At 47.3% G+C, this 21,274-nt stretch overlaps 1 protein-coding gene across 1 annotated transcript in view; it reads left to right on the top strand.

Annotated features, from left to right (window-relative positions):
* Positions 1-21,274, top strand: part of ATP8B1 (ATPase phospholipid transporting 8B1) — a 958,513-nt gene that overhangs the window by 608,021 nt on the left and 329,218 nt on the right. The window contains exon 20 of the mRNA XM_069627043.1: positions 4,598-4,673. Coding sequence (XP_069483144.1) covers positions 4,598-4,673 — 76 coding nt within the window. The remainder of the gene's footprint in view (positions 1-4,597; positions 4,674-21,274) is intronic.

Genomic DNA, 21,274 nt, shown 5'->3' with positions numbered 1-21,274 from the left:
ACCTGGTAAGGGCTCGAGGTCGGATACCGGCATCGAAGCTTTGCCTTCGTACCAGCCCTCGTCGCCATTGCCGCCGTTATCGACGTCTACGCCGAAGCCGTCGGCGCTCTCAACCCCAAAGCCTTCGGCACCCTCAACGCCTTTGGGGCTTTTTGCCTGAAATTTACAGTTGGAGATCCCTGATACGGTGGATCCTCCAAGGAAGGCTACTTCTAAGTCTGTGAGGCCTGTGGTCGACTCCAGACCCTCTTCTGTCCCGAGGCAGGGTTTTTACCTTCCTCTTGATGACATATGAGGAGGAGGAAAGGTCAGACTTTGATATGGACCCTGTTGAGCCTGATGTGGCTCCTGTCTTTTCTGGAGACAGTCAATTGGAAGAGTTGAGGCAAACTTGTACCTAGGCAAAGTTTTTCACACTCTGTGGAATTGTTTCTACGGCTGAGCATATTCCCAAAGGGGAAGAGCGGGATGGGTTATTTGCGCTCGTGCAAGATGGCAAGGATGCCATGTCTGAATCCCTTCAGTCGGGTTTGGACATGGCCGACAGTGTTAGCCGGTCCATGGCTGCGAGTACCATGATACGCATATTTGCGTGGTTGCGGAAGTCGGGTTTTGCTCTGGATGTGCAAGCCCGTCTTTCGAACATGCCCTTTGATGGCGCGCATTTGTTTGGCAGCAAGGCTGACGAGAGCCTTGAGAGGTTGCAGACCTCAAAAGCTGCTGCTAAATCTTTGAGCACAGCTGTGCATCAACCTCTGCCTTTTCGTCCTAGGGTACAGCAGTGGAGGGGAGGTTCCGTTCTTTTTGTTACTACTCCTCCTTTGGTAGAACGAGAGGGGCTGCCAGTCAAAGGGGTCAGCGTAAAAGTATCCATGGTGGTCAAGGAAATAGAGGTGCCAAAGCCACTCAGGCAGCTGCCTAGTTGCCTTCAGGCACTGCCGCAGCTGCTCCAAAACAGTCATGAGGCCATGTCCCATGGTTCGCCCGTTGGGGGTAGGCTGGCTCAGCATCTGGAAGAATGGCGAGCCATTACTTCGGATGCGTGGGTTCTGGATACAATAGCCCACGGTTACTGCCTTCCCTTCCTGCAGCAGCCTCACGACAATCCACCGGGGAATCTCTTTGAAGCTTCCGGATCCGCTCTTTGTGCAGGAAATCTTGACCCTGCTAGAGAAAGGCACAATAGAACTGGTGCCTGTAGCAGAGAGGAACAAGGGTTGGTATTCCCCATATTTTTTGATTCCAAAGAAAGACGCAGGATTGAGACACATCCTAGATTTACGTTGGATGAACTAACTTCTCGGGAAGGACAAGTTCAAGATGGTAACTCCTTTCTCAAGTCCTCCAGGTCCTTCAACTTCAGGATTGGTTGGGGTCTCTGGGCCTACAGGATGCTTACTTTCATGTGCCGATTCGTCCCAAACACACAATACCTGAGGTTTGCGGCTGGCGACTCACACTTTCAGTTTTGGGTCCTGCCATTCGGATTGACCTCCGCCCTGAGGGTCTTCACCAAGCTAATGGTGGTGGTGGCAGCGTATCTCAGGTGAGGGGAGGGGATTCATGTCTACCCCTACCTGGATGACTGACTGATCTTTGTGCCTTCTCCCGAGCAAGCATTGGATCACCTCGGTCTCAACTGCGGCTCCCTCCACAAGCTGGGCTTCTTCCTCAATTTCAAGAAGTCGCATCTGACACCTTCCCAACAGCTCCAGTACATCGGGGCTGTGTTGGACACGTTCTTGAAGTGCTCGCCTCCCAAGGTAAGGGCTCATATTGTGCAGATGGTGAAAAAGTTTCAACATGCCCAGAGTCTCCCGGCTTTCGAATTCTTGAGGTTGCTCTGCCTCATGGCATCCTGTATTTTTCTGGTGCCAGAAGCCAGGCTGAGGATGGGATCCCTGCAATGGGTCCTCAAGATGCAGTGGTCGCAGTTCTCAGGTAAGATATCGGATCCCGTTCAGATTCCAGTTTTGGTCTCCCAGGATCTTCTGTGGTGGGGGGGTTCAGGGGATGGTGTGGGGGGTTTCAGGTTTTCCATCCAGAGGTCAGGGCTCTCATCCTTCACGCTTGGTATCTGAAAGGTTGAGGTATAAGGATTGGGACCTCCGGATGACTTGATGGAGGTGTTGCTTTTTGCCAGCAACAGAATCCATGTACCTCTGCCGTAAGTTTTGCGACTGGTGCAGAGTGCAGAGGACAAAATGTTGATACTTTTCAGTGTTCCATTCCCATGGTCTTGTCTTTCTTGTCTTTCTTGCTTTCTTTGGCCAACAGGGGCCTTCAAGTGGGTACCATTAAAGGTTACCTGGCGGCGCTGTCTATCTTCAAGCGCTCGTCTGAAGAATCTTCTTATTTTAAGATTCCTTTGATTTCCCAATTTCTTAAAGGGCTCACTAATGTTTTCCTGCCATCCCCGTTCCAGGTGCCGGTTTGGAATCTGAATTTAGTGTTAAAATTCCTGATGGTGCTCCATTTGAACCTTTGCACTCTAGCCCTTTTGAGATTGTCTTTCAAGACCGTGTTCTTGGTGCCGGTTACTTCCGTTCGCAGAGTGAATGAATTGCAGGCCCTTTCATCTAAGCCGCCCTTTGCTGTGTTCCACAAGGATAGGGTTGTACTGGGGGTACGTCCTTCCTTTCTACCAAAGGTAGTGTCTGAATTTCATTTGAGCCAGAACGTGGTTCTTCCTCCTTTCTAGCCTCCTCCTGGTAAGGAAGAGGAGTGACTCCATAGGTGGGATCCCAGGAGAGCTCGGAGCTTTTATATTTCTAGGATGTCCAGGGTCAGACTGGACGATCAACTCTTTTTGGGGTATGCTGGTCACCGATTGGGCCAGGCTGTTACAAAACAGACCTTGTCCAGGTGGATTATCCCCACAATTACTGAATGTTACCGTTTGGCGGGTAAGGACCCTCCTGAAGGGTTGCAAGCTCATTCCACTAGGGGCGTGGCTACTTACACAACCCTGCAGTGGGGAGTTCCTATTTGGAATATTTGTGATGCAGCGACATGGGCTTCTATCCACACCTTTGTTAAACATTACTCCCTGGAAACAATCCATGGTCAAGATATGGCCTTTGGTAAGGCAGTTCTTTATTTTGCCGTTACTCTAAATTCTTTTCCCTCCTCCATTGTTTCTGGTACTGCTTTGGGAATTTGTCAAAGATGTGGAATACGTTGGAGGATGCAATCCATTCGAAGAAGTTACTTACCAACTGGTAACTTTCTTTCATTTGGATGTTCCTCCAACATATTCCACATCGCCCTCCCAGCCTGCCCCTCTGGAGAATTTCCTATGCGATTGCAGCTTGGGTTTCGCAAGGCTATGTGCAATCAAGCAGGCATTGGATATTTGCATGTCACACATTCTGGAAGAAAAACATAAACTGAGGCTATGGGCGCCATGCGTCCTATTTATAACATCTGGCAATGTCGCCCTTGACGGAGGCCTTCGAGGGACATCGACCCGACGCCAGCGGCGCAGGACGCCCTCTGCCGAAAAAAGTTTCCGAAGTACACAGCTGTGGACATTACATGTCAAAGATGTGGAATATGTTGGAGGAACATCCAATCGAAAGAACGTTACCAGTTGGTAAGTAACTTGTTCTTCTGTTGATTTCTGGAATCATGACCATCTTTCTTCTCAATGTGTGTTTTGTATGATTGTGCGGTGGGTTGGCTAGCAGGAATGGTTATCTTAATGTGTATTTATTAGAAACAATGTGTAGAACAAAAGTCAGCTCTTTGTCCATGTAGTTCAGTAGTGGTCTACAACATTTCTTTGTGACCCTATTCAGCATCTTTACAATTGTAATTGGAGTGCTTGGCCAAAGCAGGGAGAAAACGGATTTGTTCCCTGTTTGTCTAATGTTTGCATGTCTCTTAACATCATAGCCCGCGTAAAGGGTTTAATCCAGTTTACAATCTCAAACATCAGTGGCTTGCTATTAACGTTACAGAGTGTGGATTTAGCAAAGCCAATATCCTTAATGGTCTATGGGATCACTGCCGCCGAAAATGTCGACCAAAAAAATGCGGATTACAAAAACAGTGAGGTGCAGTGATAACATACACCACTTTTGCCCGCATCCCGAAACCCTCCCTCCCTTCCCTCGCTACTTGCCTTTCGGCCACACACTTCTGTTTGTGCTGCAGACTCCCCTCTATTCCTGCGGTGTCCGTTCCCTTCCACTAACGTGGGTCGGACCTGCAGGGTCCTTTTTTTGTTTGTTTTGTTTCTTTACTTTACTGTCCCCAGCTATCCATGTATTGGAAGCGGGGATACCTCCGCAATCCCCTAGTCCATTACACCGAACAAGGAGAGCAGGGATATCCCCATGCCCTGGTTCGGTGTAATGGGAGTCACGATTTTACAAACGTCTGAATGTGCATTCTGCATGTATTTTGCCTTTTCAGCATTTTCCACTGATATCTCCTTAATGATACCATGGATGTTCATGTCCTTCGGTTAGACTTCTGTAAGGAGCAGGAGTATATCTCACAAGTTGACATTGACTTGATATGTGTGATGGAGTACAGAGGAAAGTGTCATTGAAAAGAGAGAAATAATTGTGGCGGTTTTATTTTGTTACAGAAACTGCAGAAAACATTGGCTACGCTTGTGAACTTTTAACTGATGATACAACTATATGTTATGGAGAAGATATTAAGTAAGTACTAACATTCATTTTAAAGAAAAACAGAATGGTTTTAAGATTATTTTGATACTGGAACAATAATTTGAAGTGTCATTGAAAGGTGGTCTTTTTAGTGAGCATGTATTCATAGCATCTGCAGATACTACCCACCCTTATGGGGAATTTCCTCCCCACAGTGAACTCCGTCCATAAGTGCCTTTAGCCACAGCACCACTTGAACAAACAGGAGATTGGGGGTGATTTTAAGTTCTATACACCTCCCCTAAACTGCTGCCAACTTGCATACTATGTGTGGGGTGCTTACTATGCAAGGTAAGTGTCTCCACTGATTGAATAATGGGCAATAGTATTGAAACCCATTTTAACTGTAGTAACTGACACCAGTCTGACGCACCAAAAAATAGTGAACAATTAAAGGTGTGGTTGGTGTTTTTATATATTTCCGTACATAGCATGGGCAGTCAATACATATAAATGCCAGCAACATATTTTACTGTTCATGTGGTGTTTCAATTCGTTGGTGTTTAAAATTCCTGAGGTACGAGAGGCTCTCGAACCTCTGTTCTTCACCCCTTGCCAATTCTTAAATTTGAAGATAACAAAATGAGTCTCAAATCAGTTCACCCTTTGGGCGCATTAATCCCAATCAGATGAGTGCTACATGGTCCCTTTGCCGCCAATATGTTCCTAGTTTATATTATTTTCAAAGTCTGATGATGCAGCAGTACTGTGGTCTATTGGGCTCCCCTGGGATGGTGCAACTTGCCTTTGGTAGAGCATTTAGGGCTCAAAAGTATTCACTAGAGGAAAAACACTGGACTCTGCAATTGATTGTCAAAATAAGCAATTGAAAGAAAAGGCATTAGAAGAACAGGGCTACATCTGGAAACCTATGGGTCCCATTTACTGATTAAATGAGGGGCTGGGATGAATTAAATCATTGTAAGTTAGCCTGCTGAACTATATACTTAACTTGTACACTGACTCAATAGATTTAAAGTATGGAATGCTAAGACACTAGACCACAATAAGCTGTGGATAATTCCCCCACATTAAGTATTTAAAGGTAATTAGTTGGTCTTCAAAAAATGTATACGCAAAAAATTGTGATGTCAGAATAAGACATTTGCTTACAAAAGGTTTATGCGTAAGCTCTAGCAACAAAAGCTATACTAAAGGTTATAGAAAGGATTTTGTATAGGAACCAAATAACACATTGCAGAGTGTACTGTTAAGATATGCTAGCTAAAACACACTATTGCAAATAGTGGTCCCCTACTGAAGGTCCTAAATGACACAAGGACTGAAACGTGTTGTGATACAGTGGCATATAGCATGGGGTCCCTTTTGCTAAAAATATTAGTGTGTGTTTATGGTGTGTATTGAACTTGAGTAAAAATATTGTTTGTGGAAATGTGTATATATATAGCCACAGGCAGATTAGTTCCGACTACATTGATTTCTCTGGGTAGGTGCAATTATGTAATGAGGTTTTGCATTGACATTTACAACTCTGCTTCCTAAATACATTGATATTCAATCAGTCAACCCAAAGCAGTTTTTAAAGTGTTTTTTAAATAAAACAATTTCATTCAAGTCAATTAAAATGGAGAGATCTTTGCATATATTGAATGGTTCTGAATTTTTTTAAGAGCCTACTACCAATACATATCGCACAAAATTACCAAAGAAGACGTGTTTGTGTGCATGTAATGTTGACCAATTAATTGGGTTACTCCTTGGGGTACCTCACACCTTTCTTGTGTGAGGTCTTCAGAAATAATATACATGAACAAATATAACTAATGAAAACACTTAAAACCAACCATATAAGGTTATGATGCAGAAAAACAAGTTAAACCACTGGTAACGTTCTTCGACTGGATGTTCCTCCCACGTATTCATCTTTTGATGAATGTTGTCCAGCTTCAGCTGTTTTGGAAAAATTATTTCATCAGAGGGAGCTGGGCGTCGACTCGATGTCTCTCGAAGGCCTCCGTAGAGGATGTCATCGAAGGCATATATAGCATGCGCAGCGCCACTGGCTTCAGTTCGGTTTTCCCACCTTTACAACAGAAATAACTGCAAAAGCACAGGAATGACCATACTCTGCCTTGAAGGGACGGAAGCTGTAATAGCACAGGAAATTCTACTGAGGGGTAAACTGGCAGGGCGATGACTAATACTTGGGAGGACCATCCAGTTGAAAGAAAGTTACCAGGGGTAAGTAACTTGTTCTTTGAAAGGATTGTGTTCTCCCATGTATTCCTCATCTTTTGACACTGCCAAAGCAGTATTTGATTTGGAGGAGGAAGTAGAATTTGCCTTTACATGTTTTCATGAACCGAGGGCAGGAGTGCTTTACCAAAGCTACCATCCTGACTGAGGGAAGATTCCAGGCAATAATTCTTTGTGAATGTGTGGATAGTAGACCATGTTGCTGCTTCACAAATGTTTTTAATTGGTACACCCCTTTGCAGGGCAGTAGAGGTAGCCATGCCACTGGTGGAATGGGCTCTTAAACCTTCCGGAGGATCCTTTCCTGCAAACCTGTAGCATTCTGAAATGGCCAGAATTATCCATCTGGATAAGGTGTGCTTGGAGACAACCTGACCCAGTTTATGCCCCGTATATCCAATGAAAAGCTGGTCATCAATACACAGTTTTGATATTCTAGATATATAAAAGCTTAAAGCTCTACAAGGGTGCATGTAGTCTTTCCTCCTTGCCAAGATGAGGTGGGGGATAGAAAGTAGGTAGAACAATTTTCACTCTACGGGCTGATGTTTGAGCAATCAATAGAAAGGTTTTAAAGGTTAACAACCTAAAAGGACATGGGTGTAAAGGTTCAAAAGGTGCACACATTAGGTATTTTAGAACCAAATCAAGGTCCCAAATTGGAACCTGGAAAGGAGATTGGGGGTGTGAGGGGCACATTGGTGAGCCCCTTTAGAAATAGTGTCACCAGTGGAATTTTGAAGTAGGAACATTTCTCTGATGAGCGCTTAAAGATGGAGAGTGTTACTAAGTAGCCTTTACCAAATGGGGAGCCACAGATTGGCCAAAGATAGCAGAAAAGATAAAACATCCAGTGTTTTACACATAAGGCTCTACATTCTTTTCTCTGCACCAGTCGCAGAATGCATTCCAACGGTACAAAGACTTTGTTGCTGGACTTCAGGCGAAAAGCAAGATCTCCATTACATCATCTGGGAGGCCCCAATCCTTGTATCTGAACCTTTCAGAAACCAAGCATGAAGGTTGAGTGTTTTGACATCTGGATGGAGAACCTGACCCTCCTCTGGCGAGAAAAGGTCCTCTCTTTGTGGAAGACTTATTGGAGGACAGATGGACATGTCCAGAAGGTCTGGGTACCCCGTCCTCCTGGCCCAGTCCAGGGCAACTAGGATCATATGGTTCCCAAACGTCCTCAACCTCCTGATCACTTGAGGAATGACGGGACTGGAGGAAACGCGTACAGAAGTGGAATTCCCAGTCCACCACAAACGCATCTCCTAGAGCTCATCTTGGAGGAAATTCCCTGGAGCAGTACAGATCACATTTCCAGTTGGCACGTGTCATGAACAGATCCACTTGTAGGGTTCCCCAAAGGATGAAGATCTCTTGAAGGACTTCCTCAGATAGTTCCCACTCATGGGAGACTGTGCTTTGCCTGCTCAGAGCGTCTGCCGCCGTGTTCTCCTCTCCGGCTAGGTGAACTACTGATAGATTTTCTTATATTGCCAGTACCAGAGCTGCATTGCCTCTCTGCACAGTGGTAGACCCTACACCTCCTCTCTTGTTGAGGTAGTACATGGCCACTGTGTTGTCCGCCATTATTAGGACCACCTTTCCCTGTACAGAGGGAAGAAAGACTTTCAGCGATAGTCTGATTGCCCTCAGCTCCAAAAGATTGATGTGTAGTTTGGACCCAGATGGAGAGCAACGACCGCTGACTGTCAGATCGTTGGTGTGGGCTCCCCACCCCATGAGTGAGGCATCCATCACTACTGTTATCTCCGGCCATGGTTGCCAAAAGGATTCTCCCTTCAGAATATAGTCCTTGCAGACCCACTACAAAAGATCTTGTGTGACCCTGCTTGGAACCTGAAGTAGGTCTGACCTCTTTGCTGAGAACTGGGACCATTGAGTTCTTGGAGCCCATTGAAGGGATCTCATTCTCAGGTGGGCTTCTAGCACCAGAAAAATGCAGGATGCCAAGAGGCCTAGCAACCTCAAAAGTATCGAAGGCCGGGAGACACTGGGCATTCTGAAATTTGGTAACCATCTGAAGAATGTCTTGAGCCCTCACCTCGAGTGTCACGCTCTTTCCCAAGGAAGTATAAAGTACAACTCGGATGAAAAGCCCAGTCTGTGAAGAGTGGCAGGTAATGTTGAGATGATCAGGGCTTGTTTGGGAGAACGCGCCCTGATCAGCTGCTGTTCAGGTAGGGGTAGGCATAAATCCCCCCTCTCCTGAGACTCGCTGCCACCACCGACATCAGTTTGGTGAAAACCCTTGGGGCAGAAGTCACCCCGAATGGCAGAACTCGAAATGGATAATGAGAACCACCAACTGCGAACCTCAGGTATTTTTTGTGCTTGAGATGTATCGACACATGAAAATAAGCATCCTGAAGGTCCAATGACACCAACCAATCCTGGAGATGTAGGGCCTGAAGGATCTGAGAAAGTGTGACCATCTTGAAATTGTTCTTCCTGAGGAACTTGTTCAAGGATCTCAGTCCACCGTCCTTCTTGGGTATTAAGAAATAAGGAGAATACCATCCCTTGCTTCTCTCTGCTACAAGCACTGGTTCTATAGCGCCTTTCTTGAGCAGGGTTAAAATCCTGTGCACAAAGAGTGGATCCGGAATCCCAGTGGATTGTTCTGAGGTCTTCTTATGAAAGGAAGGCAGTAACCATGGGCTATAGTTTCCAGAGCCCAAGCATCCAAGGTAATGTCTGGCCACTCTTCTAGATGCTAAAACAGCCTGCCCCCCACTGGTGAACTGTGACTCAAGACCACAGAGGTTTTGAGGTTGTTGATGCAACGGCAGATGGTAAGGCAGATTTGACTGCCGCCTTCGAGGTCTGCAACATTTCAAGACTCTTGTCAGTCTTGTTGCCAAAAAGTTGAGACCATCAAAAGGCATGTTGAGAAGTCTGGATTGCACGTCCGGTGCAAAACCCGACTTCCGCAAACATGGGCATTATGATGCTGGTAGCCATGGCTCTGCTGATGCGATCAGCAGCATCCAGACTTGACTGAAGAGACTCGCACATGGCCTCTTTGTCGTCTCCAACTATGGCTAAGAAGCAGTCTCTTTCATCCCCTTCGGAAATGTGGTCTGCCGCCATGGAAATGCAGTCCCATAGAGAACGTAAACTTTACGAGGACACAAGTGGAGTTGGCAGATTTGAGTGTCATACTCCCTGTGGAAAATATCTTCCTTGCCCATCCATCTAGTAGTTTGACGTCCCTATTAGGAGAGATGGTAGGGTACACCACTTGTTTAGATGTCACAGTAGCTGCCTGCACCACCAGACTCTCCGGAGAGGGGTGTTTCATCAGTTAGTCGGGGTCACTACTGGAAGGGCGGTACTTCTTGGTCAAGTCTTTATTAACCGCCGGATTGGTCTCCGGTGTCTCCCAATTCATCTCCACACTTTTCTGCAAGGCAATGTGGAATGGTAAAATGGGATCTGGATGTGGACCTTTGTCTAGAATGTCAGTAAGGTCATCTTGGTCGTACTGTAATGGAGGTCTACTCCAACGCATGTAGTCCACTACCTTTGACATGAGTTGCCTGTAGGATGCATCTGCATGCTCCCCAGCCTCTGGTTTCCCAAACTCCAATTCAGGTGAGGTATCCACCCCACTTGCAGTCTGCAGCGCCACAATGCCCTCGGGCTGCTGTGCGCTTTAAAAATACGAATAAATAAAAAATAAATAAATCATAGAGGTCCCTCATCTTGGACTCCTCTGCAGTGAAACTCACAGGCCCATTAGGCATACCGTATTGTAGGCCAAAAGGGGGCCTCTTCATCAGACTTTTCCTCCTCTTCATAGATAGAAGAAGAGGCTTGAAATAGACTTTCCTGGGTAGTCTGACATGTTTTTTCAGGAATCGGGGGTTTTGACAGTAATGGTTTTGATGCTGGAGTAGTCGAAAACTTCTTTGTAGGTGCCATTGGTTTAACTGGGGCACTCAGCGTTGATGGCACAACTGGCAATCATGGCGCAGCTGGTGTTGAGGGTTTGGCTGCCATCGAAGGTGCCGCCAGCATCTAAGGTGGTGATGGCATCGACGTCCTCAACTTATATTTGCATCTCGACTGACCCTTCAATGGGGCTTCATCGGATCGAGGCCTCGAGGGCTCATGGTGCAGATCAGGCTTTCGTCCCGTGCTCAAAGGCGCGCAGGATTTAGTTTGAGCCCATTCCTTCCCAGCTTATTTCGAAGGCGCTGTTGGAGCATGGCTTGGAGGCTTTTGTTTTTCGAATATTTTGAGCATCTCTGCTCGGAAGGCCTCCCACTCGGCCGGAGTGGACCTTTTGGTTGGACAAGCAACTCTCTTGGGGGAAGCATCGGACGTCAAAGGCGACCTATGGGGCCTTCTTTGATTTCTTCGAGGACAAAGAAGAGTGATGTAAGCCACTCCTCGATCTTGACTGCTTGGCCTTCTTCCTCCAAGGAGAGTCACCTCTCGACTCGTCAGTCGAATGTTTCACCGTCCGGATAGGAGATTTAGGGATTCAGCCTACCTTCAACTTTCCCTTCTGTTCCTTCAAGGCCTTTCCAGTCAAACTGGCACTTGGAACAGTCGGAGGAGTCATGGTCCACTCCGAGGCACCACAAACGTATTCAGTGGGGATCGCTCAGACATTTTCGACCCGCAATCTCGACACTTTTTGATTTTGTATTTGCATTTAATTGCCCCTTTCATCTGTTCAACCTGTGAGGGAAACATCTACTATTTATTTAACAGAAACATTGAGATTTGTCTTAACTTCAGTTCTCTAAATAGCATAATTTCGATCAGTTAGGCCAGGATTTTTCAACGCCAGTCCTTAAGGGCTGGAAACGGGTCTGATTTTCAGGATCCTCCATATTCATGAGATGCATTGCATACAATGTTTCTAAATCTATGCACATTTCTTCTTCTTCTGAATATTAATGAGGGATTTCCTAAAAAGCCATTAGGAGTTGGACACCCCTGTGTTAAGCCATGGCATTCCCTTTATTTTAATTCAACCTCCAATTTAAAGATGCTGGAATTATGCCACTCTGTATATTAGGGGCATTTGAAAAGCCAATGTAAATTTAACATGAAAATTCCGAGTTTTAATTTGCACATTTACAAAAGTAAAAAAAATAGCAATTTTGCATTTACCTTTTTTGCTGTGCATACTTCAGATACGTTAGTTGGAGTAAAGTTCTGTTATGTTGCCTGCTATGTATTTACCAATCTTTAGGCTGCTAGTTGGTAGGCCAGAAATAAATATGCCAATGCATGTTATTTTTGGGGCTGCATTTTTAAAACGAACCCCTTTTCTGCTTGGCATAGTTTTGGTTTTGTCATTTAAAGTAAATACACTTTTGTTAACCCTAACTTTGCTCATACCAGGCAGAATCAAAGGTTCAGCATACCCGAACGCTAGTAAACCTTTTATAGGATGCATGCAGCTTTCAGAATGTAATTTACACATTTCCTCTGCAGTGCATACTTCCAGTTTAGGTAGTTATGTGGTCTGACAGCAGCTGGCATGCCAACCAACCGTTGCACTCTAGAAAATATATATTGGTGTTGAGTTATACACCCGATTTATGGCAGGCTCACCTGGAAAGAAATCACCAACCCCATGTTTTAAGACATACATGCTGATTAGCCGACCTGGCTTTACCGCATTCACTTAAAACTCCTGCACTATGAAGAGAAAAACACGCCAGGTTCCCTAGCGGATGGCAATCCATTTCACACGGATAAAAGAAAAAACATACAAAAAGTACATGGGAGAAAGGGAAAAATGCATTGTGCTGTGTTGGTAAAACTCCTCGATTCAAGAAAATAACAATTTGATTAACGACTGACAACCTTGGTAATTCTAAAGAAAAAGTAGTATTCAACCCTTATGTTCTCTTTCTAGTGTTTTTAGCAGTTGCTGCATGCATTTTTAGAAACGGGAAAGCTCGTAGAAAAGGGGAACCCCACCTACTGCACCCTATGTTTATTGGTAAATAAAGTACGATTTCTAGCATTAATATGACATGCATTACTTACCGTAAAAGTATTTCTGATGGTTGTATCTGCTTAGATTCACATGCTGTGCATAGTCCGACATCCAGTGGTCACTGCAGAGTATTGCATCTTGTTTTTCGAAAGTCGAAAAGGGGACGTTGACATAGGCGTATCTGTAACACTATCTCTATAGTGACGTGTAGTGTACCCAAGATCCCTCACGCGTCGAGGTCCCCCTGTTTGTATTTTTTCTGCCGTAGGGGGAAGCCTTATGACCAACGTGAGTACAGAAAAGAGAGAAAGTAATAAGACGTCTATGTTCCTTCCATCTGAGCGGGAAGGAAGGGTGGGCGCATGTGAATCTAAGCAGATGCAACCATTAGAAATGATTTTACAGTAAGTAATGCATGTCTTCTGATGTTAATCTGCTTAGAATCACATGCTGTGCATAGATTAGCGAGCAGTACCCGGAGGTGGAGGTGGATTGTGAGAAGGAACAGTAGAAAAAAGTTGTCTTAGTACTGCTTGTCCCACCTTGCAATCTGATCTAGAGTGAGCATCTAGACAATAGTGTTTTGTAAAGGTGTGTACAGAACTCCAGGTTGCCACTTTGCAAATGGACTCTAGGGGAACATTTGCAATGAACGCTATGGATGCCCCGGTGCCTTGAGTAGTGTGCTCTGGGCTTGAAGGGCAGTTCTCTCTTAGCAAGAGTGTAACAGAGAGTGATGCACTGGACAATCCATCTAGAGATAGTGGATTTGGAGACTGCATACCCTTCTTTTCCTGCCGCCACTGAGACAAAGAACTGATTAGTCTCTTAGTGGATGAGTTCTTTCCATACAAAACATGACTGCCCTGCGCACATCAAGTGTGTGTAGGCTCTTCTCCCCCAAGTTTGAAGGGTTTGAAAGAATGTTAGTAGTTCTATAGACTGGTTGACATGAAACTTTCAAATGAATTTCGGTGCAAATCTAGGGTGTGTGCGTAGAACCACCATATCTTTGTAAACTGTTACAAAGGGGTGTAGGATAGAGGGCGCTTGTAGTTCACTCACTCTCCTGATGGAGGTGATTGCTATCAAGAAAGCAGTCTTAAGAGTGAGGTCCTTAAGGCTTGCTTTATGCTTGGACTCGAAGGGGGAGCCCATTAGCCTGGTTAACACGACATTCAGATCCCATCCGGGAGCTGGGTTAGATATAGGAGGGTGCATTCTTTTCACTCCCTCCATGAAAGCTTTAATAACTGGAACCTTCCACCATGACACCTTATGTTGTGACGTAGTGTAGGCGGAGAGTGCAGCTAGGTGAACTTTAATAGCGTTAAAGACTAAACCCGAGTCCAGCAAGTGAGTCGGGTATAAAAACAATGTGAGGGAGAGCAGTCAACGGGGTTGATGCTTTTTGAGTTACACCAGATGACGAACCGTTTCCACTTACTAGAGTAGCAGTAACAAGTGTTTGGTTTCCTTGCCTCCCTGAGAATGTCCATGCATCTCTAAGGGAGATGCAAATGTCCAAGTTCTATGACCTCAGGAGCCAGGCTGCCAAGTTCAGGGTCTGCGGGCATGGATGCAGCTGATGGGGGGGGGGGGGCGGGGGCCCTGAGGGACCCTTGTTTGTGGAAACCAGGCACAATCACCACACACGAACTCATACGCCAGACACAAGGTTGTATTCCCAAAATCTAGGGTTTATTGCAAAGCAAATAGTCTCAGTTCGCCAACTGGCCCCACACCCCACGACACGTGTCTTATCAGACCTCGGGGGACGCAAGAGAGCGAAATTCATACAACAGTTACATATATACAAAACAAGCATCTAGTAATCAGTAGTGTCACAACTTATACCGCGCCTATTGCATTTCCTTTGAACTAGGCACAATGATTGACAATGGTAACGAGTTTGACACCTTCAAACATTCATTGTGTAACAGTTTGCAATTTTGTAAGCCCACAGACACTAAGTCTGTATTTTAAAGAACACAATGCTTCTGTTTTCTGCAAGCATGCTGTGCGTAGGGAGAGACACATCCCTGGCCTTGCTATCTCCTAGTTGCTATTCATGTGCCGTGGGGTCAACTTGCTCTCCAGGGTTGTACCGGGCTCAAGGAGGGGGGGCGCAAAGGAGAGCATAATGGGTCATTTAATGTTTGCTCTGGTGTTCCTACTGTGCTTACCGAGACTAGCTTGCACCTGCTGTACTGATTAAAATGCCTTGTTGCTCTTTCCAAGGATATGCGAGGGAGGGGACCAGACATTTCTGTCTGAGTTACTGCATTATGTTTCAACATGCCACTCGCAGTCTTGCATTGTGCACCAGTGAAGCAGAATAACATTTCAGCAAATCAGTTTTACATGATGCAAAAAGCAAATGTTAGAAAACAAAATGGCGATTTCAGTCGCTTCAAAATGGCTGCACCTCAGTCAAGCTTATGGCGATCTATTTCTAATACTAGATACCTGAGATGGTTGGTCTTCAGCCAGCATAATACATAGCCTTATGATCGAGGGGTGTCTATTTTTCTAGATCGACATAGCGTTCTGCCCCTGTCCTGTGACATGTTGTACGGGCAGGGTAGTTTCACTGGAGGAGACAGTGACATCTCCATCTGATGAGTGAACCAGGGTTGGCGGCCCACCAGTATCATGGTAACTGGTTCCTGGTGCATCTTGTGCACTATCTTGTTGAGAAGGGGAGTCGAAGCGTAGACAAATTTCCCTGACCATGTTATCCAGAGTCCGTTCCCCTTGGAGCGGTTCTGGGGGTACCTGGAGGCATAATCTTGGCATTGAGTGTTCTCCAGAGTTGCGAACAGGTCTATCTCTTGGAAGCCCCATTCTGGGAAAACGTTGGAGACGATGTCTTCGTGTAATCGCCATTCGTATTCTGCGGGAAGTCTCTGCTGAGTCAGTCTGCCAGAAGATTGAGTTGCCCTGGTACATGTTGTGATAACAGGAACATGTTGTGTTTGAGAGCCCACTTCCAGATGTTCTGGGACAGCTTGGACAGTCCTGCAGAGAGAGTGCCCCCTTGCTTGTTCAGGTAGTACATAGCCGTGGTGCTGGCTGCGAGGATCAGTGCTGTCTTTCCTTGTAGGTGTGTCTAGAAAGCCTTCAGTGCTTTGAAGACCGCCAACAGTTTCAGCAGGTTTGTGTTTGGACGTCACACTTGAGTCCAAACTCAGTGTGCAGTCTGGGATAGGTGAGCCCCCCATCCTGTGAGGGATGGGTCTGTGGTTAGAGTGGCGTCCAGTGCGGGGGTGGCGAAGGATTTCCCCAACACAAGGTTTTCCCTCCACCACCACCACAGCGAGAGAACCAAGACATGCAAGACAACCACTAGATCGTCCCATTGTCCGCTGGCCTGACACCACTGGCTGTTGAGCCACTCTTGCATTGGGCGCATGCGCAGGTGCGCGAGAAACCAAATAAATACATGACGCTATCATTCCTAGCTATCGCATGGCTTTGCGTACCGTCACCTCTCGACCGACTACATATTGAGGGATCTGAAACAGCATGTTTTGGACCCTCTCGTTGGAGGGGAAGACGAGGCCGTCCTTTAGTCGAATTAGAGCCCGTAGGAATTGCTTGACTTGGCTGGGGTCTAGACTGGACTTCTTGTTGATGGAGAAGCCCAGGTGGAACAAGAGGTCTATAGTCTTTTGGATTTTTGAGAAGCATGTTTCGTAAGAATCCCCTGTAATGAGCCAGTTTTCGAGGTAAGGATAGACCGGAATGGACAACCTGCGCAGGTGTGCCACTGCCTTCATGAATACCCTTGGTGCTGAGGCTATGCCAAAGGGTAGCACTTTGAACTGATAGTGTTTGACTTCTATCATGAACCTGAGGTATTCCCTGTGGCAACCTTGAAATATGGAAGTATGCATCTTTCATGTCTAGTGTTGCCATGTAATCCTCCTGTGTGAGCAGGGTGATTACTTCCTGCAGAGTCACCATACGAAACTTTTGAGGTTTTACAAATTTGTTCTCTGGGCTCATATCTAATACAGGGCGCATGGTTGGATCCTTTTTGGGTACAAGGAAGTACACTGAATAAATACCCTCCTTTACCTGTGACAGAGGCACGACATCTGTGGCTCCTTTTTGCAGCAGCGATCCCACTTCCTGAAGGATGAGAAGGTGTTCTGGTGCGAAACTTATTTCCTTTGGAGGTCTGTATGTCAGGGACCGGCTGAACTCAATACAGTAACCGGGGGCTATTGACAGAACCCAACGGTCTGTGGTAATTCCCTCCCATGCTTGCAGAAAAGATGTTAACTGGCACCTGACTGGAGATGCATGGGAGGGGACCCGAATCTTCGAGTCATTTGGTGGTGGCCGGGGATATGATATGGCATTTATAACGCGCCTATACACAAGTGTTTAAAGGCGCGACGAGGCAAGGGAGGGGGAACAAGGGAAGACAGACAATGATCTTACTAGGCCAAGTGTCATTCAGATCGCGCAAGTGCGTGGGAGGGGGGAAAAGGGAAAAGTGCAAGGGGGAGGGGAGAGGGGAAGTGCAGTACATAGGATAGTAGAATAACAAGATGGTAACGGCCAGAAGGCGCCAAGTGCAGGGTAAGTGCAGATAAGTGCTGGTAGGGGACTGTAGGGCTACAGAAAACAGTCCCCAGGTACAAGGGTTGCCAGGGAGGCAGTGCGGGTGTGCAGCTGGCGGGGCCTGGGCCCGAGAACAGAAGGGTGGCCAGGTAACCAGTGCAGTATCAGCCAGGAATTCAGCAGGAGAGAGAAAGCAGAAGCAAAGAGGAAGGTTTTGAGGTGCTTCCGGAACCGGAGATGGTCCTCTTCAAGTTTAAGGGAGGCAGGAAGGCTGTTCCAGAGGGAGGCCCCTGCCGACGACTGAGATCTACCGCCCACTCGTTGCTTGGAGAAGCGACTGACCCTGAGAGAGTTGGAGGCGGATGAGCGAAGAGCTCGAGAAGGAAGATATTTAGGACAGAGTTGAAGATATTTCGGCCCCAGGCCCCAGAAGGCCTTGTGGACAATGCAGAGGGTTTTGAACTTAATCCCCGCAGCCACTGGGAGCCAGTGCAGAGATTTCAGTCCTGGAGAGATACAATCCCTGGGCTTGAGGCCAAGGACAAGTCTTGCAGTCCTGTTTTGGATAAGTTGCAGAGGCCAGAGAGTAGAGGCGGGCAGTTTTACATAGAGGCTGTTACAGTAGTCCAGCTTAGAGAGAACCAGGGCTCTGGAGACAGTGAGCTTCTGGGGGAAGGAGAGGAAAGGGAGAATACCTCTGAGGAGGTGCAGCTGGTAGTGACACTTCTTAGAGACGTCAGAGATGCGAGGAGAAAAGGAGAGTGTGGAGTCGAAGATGACCCCGAGGTTTTTAGCCTTGCAGGTTGGGGCAGGAAGAGGGCCAAGAGAGGCCGGCCAGAGAGCAACAGGGAAAGAGGGAGTGGGTGTGCTGAGGAGTAGAAGAATCTCAGTCTTACTGGCATTAAGGCAGAGGTCATTTGCGGCACACCCCTCCTGGATAGCAGACAGACATTCACAGATGAGAGAGGGAGAGGAGGAGGCCGAGGGTAGCCTGAAAATGAGCTGGGTATCATCCGCATAACACTGAAAATTGGGGCAGAGAGCAGCGATGCAGTGGGCCAAGAGTGACAGGTATTGGTTGAACAGCCAGGGGAAGAGGTTAGATCCCTGGGGGACACCACAGGTAGAGAAAAAGATCTCCGAGAGGAAGTACCCAAGTTGGACCTGGGAGGGTCGGTCAGAGAGGAAAGAAGTCAGCCACGCCAGAGCCTGACCAGTGATACCCAGACTATCACGGAGACGGTTGAGCAGGATGGCATGGTTAACAGTGTCAAAGGCAGAAGAGAGATCAGGCAGGATGAGGACGCAGGGGGTGTTAGAGTCGAGGGTGTTAGAGCCTCTAGGAGTAGGGCCCCAACCTCTTCCTTTGCCACAACATTGTCCTCTTTGAGCATACTGCGTGTTATAACCACTGGTTCCCGAGGGGAGGACAAGTTGCTGGCTGAGGTGTATTGCTGTTGAGTTTGTTGTTGGCCACGAAAAAAGCGCCTATTGCCATACCCACGCTTATTAGGGGGGTCTCATGATTTGGTCCAGGGTCTTTAATGTTTCCCGCTCCTTCTTTGCTGTTTCCAGTGCATCATCAACCGCCTTACCAAACAAGTTGGAATCTTCAAGGGGTTTGTTGATGAGGGACGCCTGTGTTTCTGGCTTGAAAACTGAGTTTCTGAGCCATGCATGTCTTTTAAGGAGTACGCCCTGGACTAAGGAACGGCCAGCCGTTTCCGCAGCATGTAAAGTATTCTTGATGATGCTTTGGTTTACTTGAGTGCCTTCTTTGACAGTGGCCAATAAGCAGGTATGAAAGGGCTCAGGGACTTCTTGTAGACCTTCGCGCAATAGGCCCCATTGTGCATCAGCGTAACTAGCCAACAGAGTGGTATTGTTGGCAATACGCGTGGCGAAAGCTGCAGAGGATGTAATCCTTTTCCTCAGAGCATAGAGCTTTTTACCCTCTTTATCGGGAGGTGCCTCACTGGTGGACAGCAGAACCCCCAACCTCTTTCTCGTGGTGGTCACCATCAGAGAATCTGGTAGGGAATGACCCCTAATATATTAGGGATCTGAGGGTGAGGGGCTAAAAAGCTTTTCGATCCGTGGGTTCACATCTCTAAGGCAGGTGTAGATAAAGAGGGAACGAGGAGTCTCTTGATGTAGTCGAGGAGAGGTATGGCTTGGCTAGCAGGTGGCTTTTCTTTGATTATTCTTTCAACAAAATTGACTTTTGGGGTAGCCTCCTCCATATCGAAGTGTGCTGCCGCCTTGCATAGCATGGCATTAAATGTGGGTTGATCGTCCATAGGTGAAGGATCTCTGACAGGCGTAGTCTGTGGAGAGGGCAGATCCAAAGCATCAGGGTCCGTTGACGCCCCTGGGGACTGCCAAGGCTGTGGCTCGCACATGTCGGGTTCTTCAAAGTCCCCTACAGGGTCTTGTATATCCTCAGTGTTTATGAATTTATCTTCTTCCTGAAAGTGGGGATCCTCTTCAGTCAGGTCATGTGTCTAGCTCTTCCTCATGTGAGTCGAAAAGTCTTGGGAATTTGGCTATAGGGTCTTGAGGGAAAACCTCCCTTGGCCTTTTAGGTGTAGTGTGTTCAGAAGTGGACACAAACCTATCCAGCCTGTTCATACAGGATTCAAATCTCTCCGTAGGATGACCCAGAACGGTCTAGTGTTGGAAAGGCTTGCTCCTCCACCTCTAGGCGTCGAGATCTGTCCCATAAAGTGGAGGAGATACCCCCGTCGCCCTCTGAGAAACCTTCATGTGGGCCCGACAGTGGGGAAGTACCTCTGTGTCTCTTTCGACCTAGGGGGAGGTTCCGGCGTACTTTCTCTAGGTTTCAGCATGTCCCTGACCTTTTGAGCGGGCTTCGGTGACTCATTCACCAGCCGCTTCTGAGAGTCCTGGGAGACTATCCTTGCTATGCTTTCCATGACCATCTTATCCGTCAGGGGCTGGTCGTGAATAGTTTTCGGCAGAGCCGTAACCTTGCCTTCGACTGACACCTTCTTCTGAGGCGTCTCGACGGATGCTGTTTTTAGTGTTAGCGCCCTTAGTACTAGACGGCCCAGTCGCTAGGCGCGCATGCGGCTGCGGGGAGGGCTGCCGACCCTTGCGGTCGGTGGAGGCACCCGGCTGTGTCAGCATCTCCATTGGCGCTGAGGCCTTCTTCGATTTACTTGATGAATGGCCGTGGGTTGTGTGCTTAGTGACTTGTTTGTGTCAGTCAGCGTCGCCGGGGTGTACATCCCCAAAAGCAGGGCCGGAGCCATGCCTGTTGGGGCCGGGGACAGACTCCACGGAGCGAGAGCGCTCCGATGGGGTTCAACAACCTCTTAGGGAGGCGGAGATATCACCATCTCCCTCATCACACTCGGCGGCAGCGGGCGAGGAATCAGCCTTGGACATCCCGTAGGCTGCCCACCTTTTGACCCTGCATTCCTTCAGAGTTTTTGGTCAAAGGAGCTTAGAGGCCGCGCAACCAGCCTCGTTGTGGCCGAGGGGTAAGCAGCGGTTGCACCGCTTGTGCTTGTCCTTCCACAGTATTTTGCCTTTACAACATGGGCAAAATCTAAAAGGAGTCCTCTCTATAGCTGAGGACGTAATGAGTGATAATGACCCGAAAGGAGGGAGAAAAGGAAAAGCATTCTAGAAGAAACAGAAATGTCCACCCCGACCCCCACTCTCCCTACTGTGTAGACCGGCGAGGCCGGGCCACGTGGTCAGCAGCGCTGATAGGATCACCATCCGTCGAAAACCACTGCCGTCGAAGATCTGATCTCGGCGGGGAAGTGGAATA

This window comes from Ambystoma mexicanum, chromosome 6p (genome assembly GCF_040938575.1).
Source record: "Ambystoma mexicanum isolate Mex_15411 chromosome 6p, UKY_AmexF1_1, whole genome shotgun sequence".
Taxonomy (NCBI): domain Eukaryota; kingdom Metazoa; phylum Chordata; class Amphibia; order Caudata; family Ambystomatidae; genus Ambystoma; species Ambystoma mexicanum.
This window is presented reverse-complemented; position numbering and strand designations above follow the sequence as displayed.